This window comes from Nerophis ophidion, linkage group LG01, assembly GCF_033978795.1.
Source record: "Nerophis ophidion isolate RoL-2023_Sa linkage group LG01, RoL_Noph_v1.0, whole genome shotgun sequence".
In the NCBI taxonomy this organism is placed as follows: Eukaryota; Metazoa; Chordata; class Actinopteri; order Syngnathiformes; family Syngnathidae; genus Nerophis; species Nerophis ophidion.
The window spans coordinates 90002493-90014856 of NC_084611.1; the positions used below are offsets into that span (position 1 = coordinate 90002493).

General features: G+C 35.4%; 1 protein-coding gene across 3 annotated transcripts in view; it reads left to right on the forward strand.

Annotated features, from left to right (window-relative positions):
* The first annotated feature begins 4686 nt into the window (after nucleotides 1-4686).
* The window catches only part of hyls1 (HYLS1 centriolar and ciliogenesis associated), a 16243-nt gene continuing 8565 nt past the window's right edge, over nucleotides 4687-12364 (forward strand). Inside the window, exons 1-2 of one of the 3 annotated variants that reach the window (XM_061915322.1) lie at nucleotides 4687-4847; nucleotides 5163-5260. In XM_061915322.1, the coding sequence (XP_061771306.1) occupies nucleotides 5170-5260 (91 nt within the window). In that variant the 5' untranslated portion in view covers nucleotides 4687-4847; nucleotides 5163-5169. Of the gene's footprint in view, nucleotides 4848-5162; nucleotides 5261-12228 lie in introns of those variants that run through there. The other 2 variants (XM_061915339.1, XM_061915332.1) reach the window with 2 other exon arrangements.

The following is a 12364-nucleotide window of genomic DNA, read 5'->3' on the forward strand; positions in this document are numbered from 1 at the left end:
AAAAAACACTGCTTTTACTGTAAAGTTTTGGTGACTGAGCTGCCAGTTTTTAAAGTAAAACGTAATTTTTTATTTGCAGCTTATGTAAAAAAATATATTGTTAAAGTATTATATATATATATATATATATATATATATATGTGTGTATATATATATATATATACATATATGTGTGTATATATATATATGTATATATATATATTAATATTAACAATAATATTTTCTTACATAAGCTACATAAGTTTTTTAAATAAAAAGTAATTTTTTATTTTCAGTTTATGTAAAAAAATATATTGTTAAAGTATAACATATATTTATATATATATATATATATATATATATATATATATATTTACACACACATATATATGTATATATATACATATATATATATATATATATGTATATTAACAATAATATTTTCTTACATATGCTACATAAGTTTTAAATTTTTAAAGTAAAATGTAATTTTTTTGCAGCTTATGTAAAAAAAAAATATATATATATACATATATATAAAATAAAACAAATTTGCAAAATATATTGTTAATGTATTATATACATATATATACATATATATATGTATGTATATATATACACACACATGTATATGTATATGTATATATATATATACACACACGCACATATATATAGATATATACATATATATATACATATACACATATATATATATGTGTGTGTATATATATATATATATTTATAAATTGTTTTATATATATATATGTTTTCATAAAATTGCCAACGTTTTACGTTTTTTTGTAAAATTGAGTAAAATTCCAACTTTTATCATAATATTGCACAAATGTTCTGTTTTTCTCGTAAAATGACTTTTATGACTTTTTAATGCAAAACGGTGACATTTGTCATATAACATTCTGACTTTTATCACAATATCGCCAATTTTTGTGTTGTTCTTGTGAAACTGACATTTTTTGTGCAAAATTAGGACTTTTGGTATCATTTTGCTGAGTGAAGTTCCAAATATTTTGATATTGCCCAAATTTTAACGTTTCCTTCTAAAATTGTGACTTTTGTCGAGTAAAATTACAACTCTTTTCATAAAATTGCCAACGTTTTAAGCTTTTCTTGTAGAATTTTGTAAAATTCCAACTTTTATCATAATATTGCACGAATGTTCATTTTTTTCTTGTAAAATTGTGACTTTTAAATGCAAAATGGTGACATTTGTCATAAAATTCTGACACCCACTGGGTGTGAGTTTTTCCTTATGTGGGCCCTGTACCGTGGATGTCGTTGTGGTTCGTGCAGCCCTTTGAGACACTTGTGATTTAGGGCTATATAAATAAACATTGACTGATTGATATGTATATTTATAAAATGTTTTATATTTAAATATGTTATATATGTATATTTATACATTGTTAAAAGCGGCCCTCCACACGTTCTTTTAAGTTACTAACACTTGCTTCCATTGCGGCAAGTAAACTACATGTGTTCAAGTATTATTATCAGTGGAGGAGGAGGAAGAACTAATCATGCAAGTAGGGATGAGTGCCGTATTCAATACTTCTTTGGGCACTGACCAAATGCCGTCAGTACAACCGGGTAACGATTCACGCACAATCCAATCCAACAATGTCATATTTGTATAGTTTTGTTGCACGTGACGTCACTACAGCGGCTCACATAAACAACAAGTCAAGTTGCGACAAAACGAGCATGCTCGGTATAAAACGCTCCACTTTTCCAAAAATGCGCTAGCTAGATCCTAATTACCATTGGATGCGTCATAGCTAATGCTATTAGCATTAGCATTTTTACATGGCGATTTCAACACCGCCAAATTCGGTAATGAAAACGACAACTAAGAAAAATGTGACATTTTTTAGTTTAACGCGGGGAGACTGGTGCACAGACAGTCACCACACCATCCTTGACAGAATCGGGTCAGGGTCTAGTGGCATGGAGTCCCAAGACGACTGGGGACCCTTTTCTGCTGCAGCCTTCTTCTGCCATAACAGCCGTTGTGCTAGTTCTTAAATCTACCTTCTTCCGGGCCACCTGGGGTAACAGTGGTAAAGGGGTTAACCTCCTAGTGCCCCAAGATCCCATAGGGGAGCCTTCACTGCCGGATGCACTTTAACGTCATGCCCAGGACAGTATGAACACGTTGTAGGGCGCAACATATGTGATACATTGCCAAGTGGAAAAAAGCTACTTCCGAGTTAGACAACATACAATTGATAGTCTGGACCAGGGGTCACCTGGTAAGGACCAGATGAGTCGCCCGCTGGCCTGTTCTAAAAATAGCTCAAATAGCAGCACTTACCAGTGAGCCGCCTCTATTTTTTTAAATTGTATTTATTTACTAGCAAGCTGGTCGCGCTTTGCTGGACATTTTTAATTCTAAGAGAGACAACACTCAAATAGAATTTGAAAATCCAAGAAAATATTTTAAAGACTTGGTTTTCACTTGTTTAAATAAATTCATTTATTTTTTTTACTTTGCTTCTTATGACTTTCAGAAAGATAATTTTAGAGGAAAAAATACAACCTTAAATAATGATTTTTGGATTTTTAAACACATATACCTTTTTACCTTTTAAATTGCTTCTTCTTCTTTCCTGACAATTTATATACATTTTCAAGTATTTTTTATATTTTTTTATTGTAAAAAATAATAAATACATTTTAATTTAATTCTTCATTTTAGCTTCTGTTTTTTCAACAAAGAATATTTGTGAAATATTTCTTCAAACTTATTATGATTAAAATTCCCCAAAATTATTCTGGCAAATATAGAAAATCTTTAAAATTGAATTTAAATCTTATTAGAAAGTCTTTTGAATTTCTTTTAAAATTTTTGTTCTGTAAAATCTAGAAGAAATAATGATTTGTCTTTGTTAGAAATATAGCTTGGTCCAATTTGTTATATATTCTAACAAAATGCAGATTGGATTTTAACCTATTTAAAACATGTCATCAAAATTCTAAAATTAATCTTAGTCAGGAAAAATTACTAATGATGTTCCATAAATTCTTTTTTTAATTTTTTCAAAAAGATTCAAATTAGCTAGTTTTTCTCTTCTTTTTTTCGGTTGAATTTTGAATTTTAAAGAGTCGAAATTAAAGATAAACTATGTTTCAAAATTTAATTTTAATTTTTTTCCTATTTTTTTCCTCTTTTAAACTGTTCAATTAAGGGTTTTTTTCATCATTTATTCTCTACAAAAAAAAACTTCCATAAAAGGAAAAAAAATGTACGATGGAATGACAGACAGAAATACATTTTTTTTATATATATATATAGATTTATTTATTAAAGGTAAATTGAGCAAATTGGCTATTTCTGGCAATTTATTTAAGTGCATATCAAACTGGTAGCCCTTCGCATTAAACAGTACCCAAGAAGTAAGGTGAGCTCTGTGTTGCTGAATCTTTTGCAATTTTTTCAATTAATAATGGAGACGTCAAAGAAGAATGCTGTTGGTGGAAAGCGGTTGATTGCAGCTGCCTTTAGCAACACGAACACAGCCGGTGTTTCTTTGTTTGTTGTGAAGCTTTAACACAGAGCGGTCAAGAGAACATGTTTCTCTACGTCAACCAGCAAGTTTTTGGATGGGAAAATTTTGATATTAACTCGGCTCTTACCGGAGACATCAGCGGAGCTCCCGTCCTGCTGCAGCTGCGTGACTTCCCATAGAGACACTCGCGGTCAACACACCCGTGGCCACACCCCTCCTACTTTTAGGTACTATTTAATCTCACTAAGACACTAGCAACACAATAGAAAGATAAGGGATTTCCAGGAATTATCCTAATAAATGTGTCTAATAACATCTGAATCGCTCCCACTGCAATCGCCTTTTTTTTCCTTTTCTTTTTTCCAGTCCTTCACTCTAAATTTCCTCATCCACAAATTTTTCTTCCTCACTCAAATTAATGGGGAAATCGTCGCTTTCTCGGTTCGAATCGCTCTCGCTGCTGGTGGCCATGATTGTAAACAATGTTCAGATGGGAGGAGCTCCACAACCCGTGATGTCACGCGCACATCGTCTGCTACTTCCGGTACAGGCAAGGCTTTTTTATTAGCGACCAAAAGTTGCGAACTTTATTGTCGATGTTTTCTACTAAATCCTTTCAGCAAAAATATGGCAATATCGCGAAATGATCAAGTATGACACATAGAATGGACCTGCTATCCCCGTTTAAATAAGAACATCTCATTTTAGTAGGCCTTTATATGTTATTAATATATATATACTATTTATATATTAACACAGAAAGATCCCGAGCCTGGGATTGAACCCAGGACTACTCAGGACCTTTGTATTGAGAGGTAGATGCACTAACCCCTCTGCCACCGTGAAGCCCAATCATATTCCAATAAATGAATAAGAACTCCCCTCATTATAATATTACACAATTGTGTACGTTTTTATTGGATATTTTTATATATACCATTAAAAAAAAAATACTTTTTTATTTTTTTTTTACATCATCATTCGTTTTTTACTCTAAAATCCTACAACTATGCCCAAAAGGGAATAAGCGGTAGGAAATGGATGGATGGATGGATGGATATATTAACACAAACAAAAGTAGTGAAAATTGATAGAACCAAAAAAAAAACGTCCTTAATTACGTTATCTGTGCTACGACTTCCGGCCGCTAGGGGCGGTGGAGCACCAGAGTCTGCGCCAGTATCCGAACAACCGGAAGCGGAAGTAGACGCTAAATGGCGTCTTTTTCAAAAAGTTAACAGTCGTCTCCTGGGTGCTCGCTTGTGTCTTCTAAACAACACCACGACGCAAGGAGACAACTAAACTACACAAGTCCGCGAGTCGAGACAATAACACAACACGGTAAGTTTATCCTCCTGTCTTGTGGAATGTAATTAACAACACCAGCTCGCGGCTAACAAATTAGTTTAAATTAGCGTCTTCGCCAACGGTGACTGGACGAAGTTAACTCAGATACATTGGTACAATAATTATATTGTCAAACAGCGGAAACAAATCGAAATAATAAGTGAATTGAGACATTATTTCCTTGTGACTTTACTAAATGTAGAATCCCGTGTTTATTTCAAACCGCACAACTAAAGCCTGTTCAGTGTTTCTGCCCTGACTCCCAAGTACTTCCGCCCTGACTCCCAAGTATTTCCGCCCTGACTCCAGGCCCCGGATGGACTTCTCGGAAGAGGAAATAGAGAAGCAGCTCGCCCTGTTGGGCCACGCCCACTTCCCCAAGGAGAGACTGAGAGAATTCAAGCAAGGTGAGCTCTGTGGGGTCAATGGGCTTCAAAAGTAGACACCTGGAGAGTTGTGGTCATTTTCCACGATGTGGGATGTGTTCCTTTAAGTCGGTTCTTCTCAAAGGGTGGGCCACCCCCACATGGGGTGAACGTGCTTTATCAGTATCACATGTCAAACCCCGCTTTCTCTGCTCATTTGTAGACCATTAATCCTGACTTCCTCATTTTGATTTATTGAAAAGAATCAGCACAAATTGTTGCATTAATTATTGTTCATGTATGTATATATATATGTATATATATATATATATGTATATGTATGTATATGTATCTGGATATATATACATGTATGTGTATATATATATATATATATGTGTGTCCATATGTATGTGTCTGTATATGTATGTTTGTATATATGTAAGTATTTATATATATATATATTAGGGATGCACCGATTAATCGGTAACCGAATATATTCGGCCGAATACGGCAAAAAAAAAGCCACATTCGGCCTTTGGTGGAATGAGTTAAAAACAAGGCCGAAAAGTGGCGTGTGACGCAATTTTTTGACGCGGTGACGCAATCAACCAACGTGCAGTGACGTTGGGATATGTTGTGTACCTGTATAAGTGTATGAGGTTACAAGCACACACTTATTGAGATTTAGTGGGGCCTCTGTTTACATTATTAGCCTGTTGTGTAGGCTACCTGTATAAGTGTATGAGGTTACAAGCACACACTTAATTGAGATTTACTTGAGCCTTCTGTTTACATTATTAGCATATCTACTGTGGCTAAGCAGACTTTTGCCAAAAGGACAATAATTCATTTGTTGTGGGTTTATCCACTTTAATGCACTTTATTTTTTTTTTTAATGCATGTTTTGTTTGAAGGCCTAATATAAATGAAAAACTTTGTGCTTTTTTTGAAAAGCAAAGGCTACTGGAATATTAAAAAAATGTCGATATTCAATAAAAAAATTACTTTATTTGAAAAACATGTCTAAATATTTATTCTAGGCTATTTATGCAATACTTAAAAAATTGTGAAAAACTGCATTCATTATTCGGCCATCCATCCATCCATTTTCTACCGCTTATTCCCTTTTGGGGTCGCGGGGGGCGCTGGCGCCTATCTCAGCTACAATCGGGCGGAAGGCGGGGTACACCCTGGACAAGTCGCCACCTCATCGCAAGGCCAACACAGATAGACAGACAACATTCACACTCACATTCACACACTAGGGACAATTTAGTGTTGCCAATCAACCTATCCAGGTGCATGTCTTTGGGACAAGCATTTAAAATTTATTCGGCTTCGGCCACAAATTTTCATTTCGGTGCATCCCTAATATGTATACGTATATATGTGTATTAGTATGTATATGTATCTGGGTATATATATACGTGTGTGTGTGTGTGTGTGTGTGTGTGTGTATACACGTGTGTGTGTATATATATACATGTATGTATGTATGTATGTATGTATATATATATATATGTGTCCATATGTATGTTTGTATATATGTAAGTATTTATATATATATATATATATATATATATATATATATATATACACACATGTGTGTGTATATATATATCTGTGTTTATATATATATATATATATATATATATAAGGGCTGTGAATCTTTGGGTGTCCCACGATTCGATTCAATATCGATTCTTGGGGTCGCGATTCGATAATAAATCGTTTTTTTCCGATTCAACGCGACTCGATTCAAAAACGCTATTTTCCCGATTCAAAAGGATTCTGTATTCATTCAATACATAGATTTCAGCAGGATCTACCCCAGTCTGCTGACATGCTAGCAGAGTAGTAGATGTTTTTGTAAAAAGCTTTTATAATTGTAAAGGACAATGTTTTATCAACTGATTGCAATAATGTAAATTTGTTTTAACTACTAAACGAATCAAAAATATGACTTATTTTATCTCTGTGAAAACATTGGACACAGTGTGTTGTCAAGCTTATGAGATGCCATGCAAGTGTAAGCCATTGTGACACTATTGTTCTTTTTTATTATTTTTATAAATATCTAATGATAATGTCAATGAGGGATTTTTAATCACTGCTATGCTGAAATTAGAACTAATATTGATACTGTTGTTGATAATATTCATTTTTGTTTCACTACTTTTGGTTTGTTCTGTGTGGTGTTTGTGTCTCCTCTCAATTGCTCTGTTTATTGCAGTTCTGAGTGTTGCTGGGTCAGGTTTGGTTTTGGAATTGGATTGCATTGTTAAGGTATTGCTGTGTATTGTTTTGTTGGATTGATATATATTTAAATATATATTTATTTTATTTTTTTGTCGGAAGAAAGGGGAATTGGTTGCATGAACAAAGGCACTCACTCTGGTAACCGAGCAACGCGGGAAGTGATCATTGACAGCCAATCAGGTCACAGTATCAACTATCAAGTGTGCTTGTCTGGCGCTTGATTCTTTACATGGAGTGAGAAGAGAAAGTCAAAATGAAGAAATTGTGGATAAAAGAGGAACAATCACTTAGACCAGGGGTGTCAAACTCAAATACAGAGTGGGCCCAAAATTCTAAACTGAACAAAGCCGCGGGCCAAAGTTGAACAACATAACCTTTTAATAGGGACCTATATAACTTTATAGTGACATGCATATTGTAGCGTCCCGAAAGAGTTAGTGCTGCAAGGGGCTCTGGGTATTTGTTCTGTTGTGTTTATGTTGTGTTACGGTGCGGATGTTCTCCCGAAATGTGTTTGTCATTCTTGTTTAGTGTGGGTTCACAGTGTGGTGTAACAGTGTTAAAGTTGTTTATGCGGCCACCCTCAGTGTGACCGGTATGGCTGTTGACCAAGTATGCATTGCATTCACTTGTGTGTGTGTAGAAGCCGCATATATTACGTGAATGGGCTGGCACGTTGTGTGTATAGAGGAAAAGCGGACGTGACGACAGGTTGTAGCGGATGCTACCTTTAAGGCACGCCCCCAATATTGTTGTCCGGGTGGAAGTTCGGGAGAATGGTTGCCCCGGGAAGATTTTCGGGGGGGGGGGGGGGGGGGGGGCACTGAAATTCGGGATTCTCCTGGTTGGCAAGTATGAGAATTAGCGTTGGATGCGGTGATACCGCGACACCGCCACTGTTTAATACCGGCGGGCCAGCTCTAATGTTAATTTATTATTGCCTCAAGGGCCAAATGAAATTACACGCGGGCCAGAGTTTGACACCCATGACCTAGACAGTTTTTTTTCCAAAGGGACCGTATTCAGACCAATGTGGTCTGTCAATGATGCAAGGCAAGAGCGCTAACACCACACCACTTGAGCCCAGCTCACCCTTTAGAGCACAGCTGTTACTTCCTGCCACTAAACCTGCAGAAAATAGTTCTCAGGTTTCTATGTTGACATGTTCATACTTTGCACTGTTTTCTTTATGAAGTTTCTCTTACACGTTCCTTATTTTTGCACCTTCATTTTAAGAGCTTATTGTTAAGTGTTCAATGTGATTTTACTATTTTGTTTATGTTTAGTGTTTTCATGCTTGTGTTTTGATTGATTGATTGAAACTTTTATTAGTAGATTGCACAGTACAGTACATATTCCATACATTTGACCACTAAATGGTAACACCCCAATAAGTTTTTCAACTTGTTTAAGTCGGGGTCCACGTTAATCAATTCATGCTGACATTTCCTTTCTGTTTTGATTATATTCAGAGAAAGTTGCATTTCAAATAAACAAATTCACAAAACAATTGGAGATTAAAGAGAATTGTTCCAGGGATTAGTATCACTCTTCCGCTTACAAACTGGAGCTAATTTACTTAAGTGGTTTTGCAAACATAAGCTTTTTGTGATTAATATTTTTGTTTTTCAACAAGTGATAATTATTTATTTTGAAAATTAATTTTACTTTTGTTGTTAATGAGTGTCATCAGAATAAAACACTTGACAAAAATCATCCCGTTAGTTTCTATCAAAATTCGATACTATTTGACTTAATCAGCCTTATAAGTAATAATTTATTAATTTATTTACCTCCAAGTCAACCCACATTTCTGTAAATATGTATGTGTTAGTCAAAATCAAATGTATTGTATACAGCTGTGTTTTTCAACCTTTTTTTCGAGCCAAGGCACATTTTTTTGCGTTGAAAAAAATGCGGAGTCACACCACCAGCAGACATCATTAAAAAACAAATTTCAGTTGACAGTAAAAAGTCGTCGTCGCACTTGTTGGATATGACTTTAAAGCAAAACAAAGCATGTATGACAATAGCTCTTGTCTCAAAGTAGGTGTACTGTCACCACCTGTCACATCACACCCTGACCTATTTGGAGTTTTGTGCTGTTTTCCTGTGTGTAGTGTTTGACTTCTTGGCTTGCGCTCCTATTTTAGTGGCTTTTTCTCTTTTTTTTTGGTATTTTTCTGTCGCAGTTTAATGTTTTCCTTTCAGTTGTTTTTATCCTTCTTTGTGGGGACATTGTCGATGGTCATGTCATGTTCGGATGTACTTCGTGGACGTCGTCTTTGCTCCACAGTAAGTCTTTGCTGTCGTCCAGCGTTCTGTTTTTGTTTACTTTGCAGCCAGTTCAGTTTTAGTTCCGTTCTGCATAGCCTTCCCTAAGCTCCAATTACTTTTCTTGGGGGCAATCACCTTTTGTTTATTTTTGGTTTAGCCAGGAGTAGCCCGTAAGGACCAGATGAGTCGCCCGCTGGCCTGTTCTAAAAATAGCTCAAATAGCAGCACTTACCAGTGAGCTGCCTCTATTTTTTAAATTGTATTTATTTGCTAGCAAGCTGGTCTCGCTTTGTTCGACATTTTTAATTCTAATAGAGACAAAACTCAAATAGAATTTGAAAATCCAAGATTTAAATAAATTAAATAAATTCATTAATTTTTTTACTTTGCTTCTTATAACTTTCAGAAAAAACATTTTAGAGAAAAAAATACAACCTTAAAAATGATTTTAGGATTTTTAAACACTTATACCTTTTTACCTTTTAAATTCCTTCCTCTACTTTCCTGACAATTTAAATCAATGTTCAAGTATTTTTTTATTTATTTTAAAGAATAATAAATACATTTAAATGTAATTCTTCCCACTCCCTTTTGAGCCAATCTTGACATCTACAAAAGATTAGTCACACGTAATGTTTTCAATGTAGGTGTAAAAATAATGTATATATATATATATTTCTTTTGTATTTTATGTCATTCTTTTGTTTTGTTTGCATGGCTCAAAATAAACCATTCATTCATTCATTCTTTATTTTAGCTTCTGTTTTTTCGATGAAGAATATTTGTGAAATATTTCTTCAAACTTATTATGATTAAAATTCCCAAAAAATATTCTGGCAAATTTAGAAAATCTGTAAAATCACATTTAAATCTTATTTCAAAGCCTTTTGAATTTCTTTTAAAATGTTTGCTCTGGAAAATGTAGAAGAAATAATGATTTGTCTTTGTTAGAAATATAGCTTGGTCCAATTTGTTATATATTCTAACAAAGTGCAGATTGGATTTTAACCTATTTAAAAAATGCTATCAAAATTCTAAAATTAATCTTAATCAGGAAAAATTACTAATGATGTTCCATAAATTATTATTTTTTTTTTTTTCAAAAAGATTCAAATGAGCTAGTTTTTCTCTTCATATTTTTCGGTTGAATTTTGAATTTTAAAGAGTCGAAATTAAAGATAAACTATGTTTCGAAATTTAATTTTACTTTTTTTCCTATTTTTTCCTTTTTTAAACCGTTCAATTAAGTGTTTTTTTCATCATTTATTCTCTACAAAAAAACTTCCGTAAAAGGAAAAAAAATGTACAACGGAATGACAGACAGCAATACATTTTTTTTAATATATATATAGATTTATTTATTAAAGGTATTTGAGCAAATTGGCTATTTCTGGCGTGTGTATCAAACTGGTAGCCCTTGGCATTAATCAGTACCCAAGAAGTAGCTCTTGGTTTCAAAAAGGTTGGTGACCCCTGGTTTAAGCATCAGATACCTTTTTATCTGCACACGGTCTCCTGCTGTTTCTGACTTCTACAAAGCAATTAGCTTCCGGCTGCCACCTACTGATATAGAAGAGTATTACACGGTTACTCTGCCCAGCTCTAGACAGCACCGACACTCAACAACAACACATCATTTGCTGACTATAATTAGTACAGGTTTGCAAAAGTACCTAGGAGTCTTGTTCACAAGTGAGGGAAGAGTGGATCGGTGGGGCGTCTTCAGTAATGCGGACGTTGTATCGATCCGTTGTGGTGAAGAAGGAGTTGAGCCGGAAGGCAAAGCTCTCAATTTACCGATTGATTTACGTTCCCATCCTCACCTATGGTCATGAACTTTGGGTCATGACCGAAAGGATAAGATCACGGGTACAAGGGGCCGAAATGAGTTTCCTCCGCCGTGTGGCGGGTCTCTCCCTTAGAGATAGGGTGAGAAGCTCTGCCATCCGGGAGGAACTCAAAGTAAAGCCGCTGCTCCTCCACATGGTCAGGATGCCACCCTAGGGAGGTGCTTAGGGCACGTCCAACCGGTAGAAGGCCACAGGGAAGACCCAGGACACGTTGGGAAGACTATGTCTCCCGGCTGGCCTGGGAACACCTCGGGAAGAGCTGGAAGAAGTGGCTGGGGAGAGGGAAGTCTGGGCTTCCCTGCTTAGGCTGCTGCCCCCGCAACCTGACCTTGGATTAGCGGAAGAAGATGAATGAATGGATGGAGGACATGTTGAAAGATGCTCTTCAGGGCTTAGAAACGTATGATTCTACAGAGAGTGATTGAGTGAAATAATGCCGATAGGCTTCCCTGCTTAGGCTACTGCCCCCGCGACCCAACCTCAGATAAGCAGAAGAAGATTGATGGAGGTTTGCAAAAAATATTTTTAACCCAAATAGGGGAAATTAGATCATCTCCCACGGCACACCAGTTGAAAAACACTGGTATGTCGGCACTTACGGTGACGTTCTTTTCGGTCTTTCTACCTTTCGACGGTCCGTGAAGGCATCGCCGCCGCTGACGTCACGTGACAGTGACGTGTGATTGGCTGGAATCGAGGAAGTGTTCGTCGTCGTGACGCTCGAAAGTGTAAACACGGAATACATTGTAAATCATTTAAT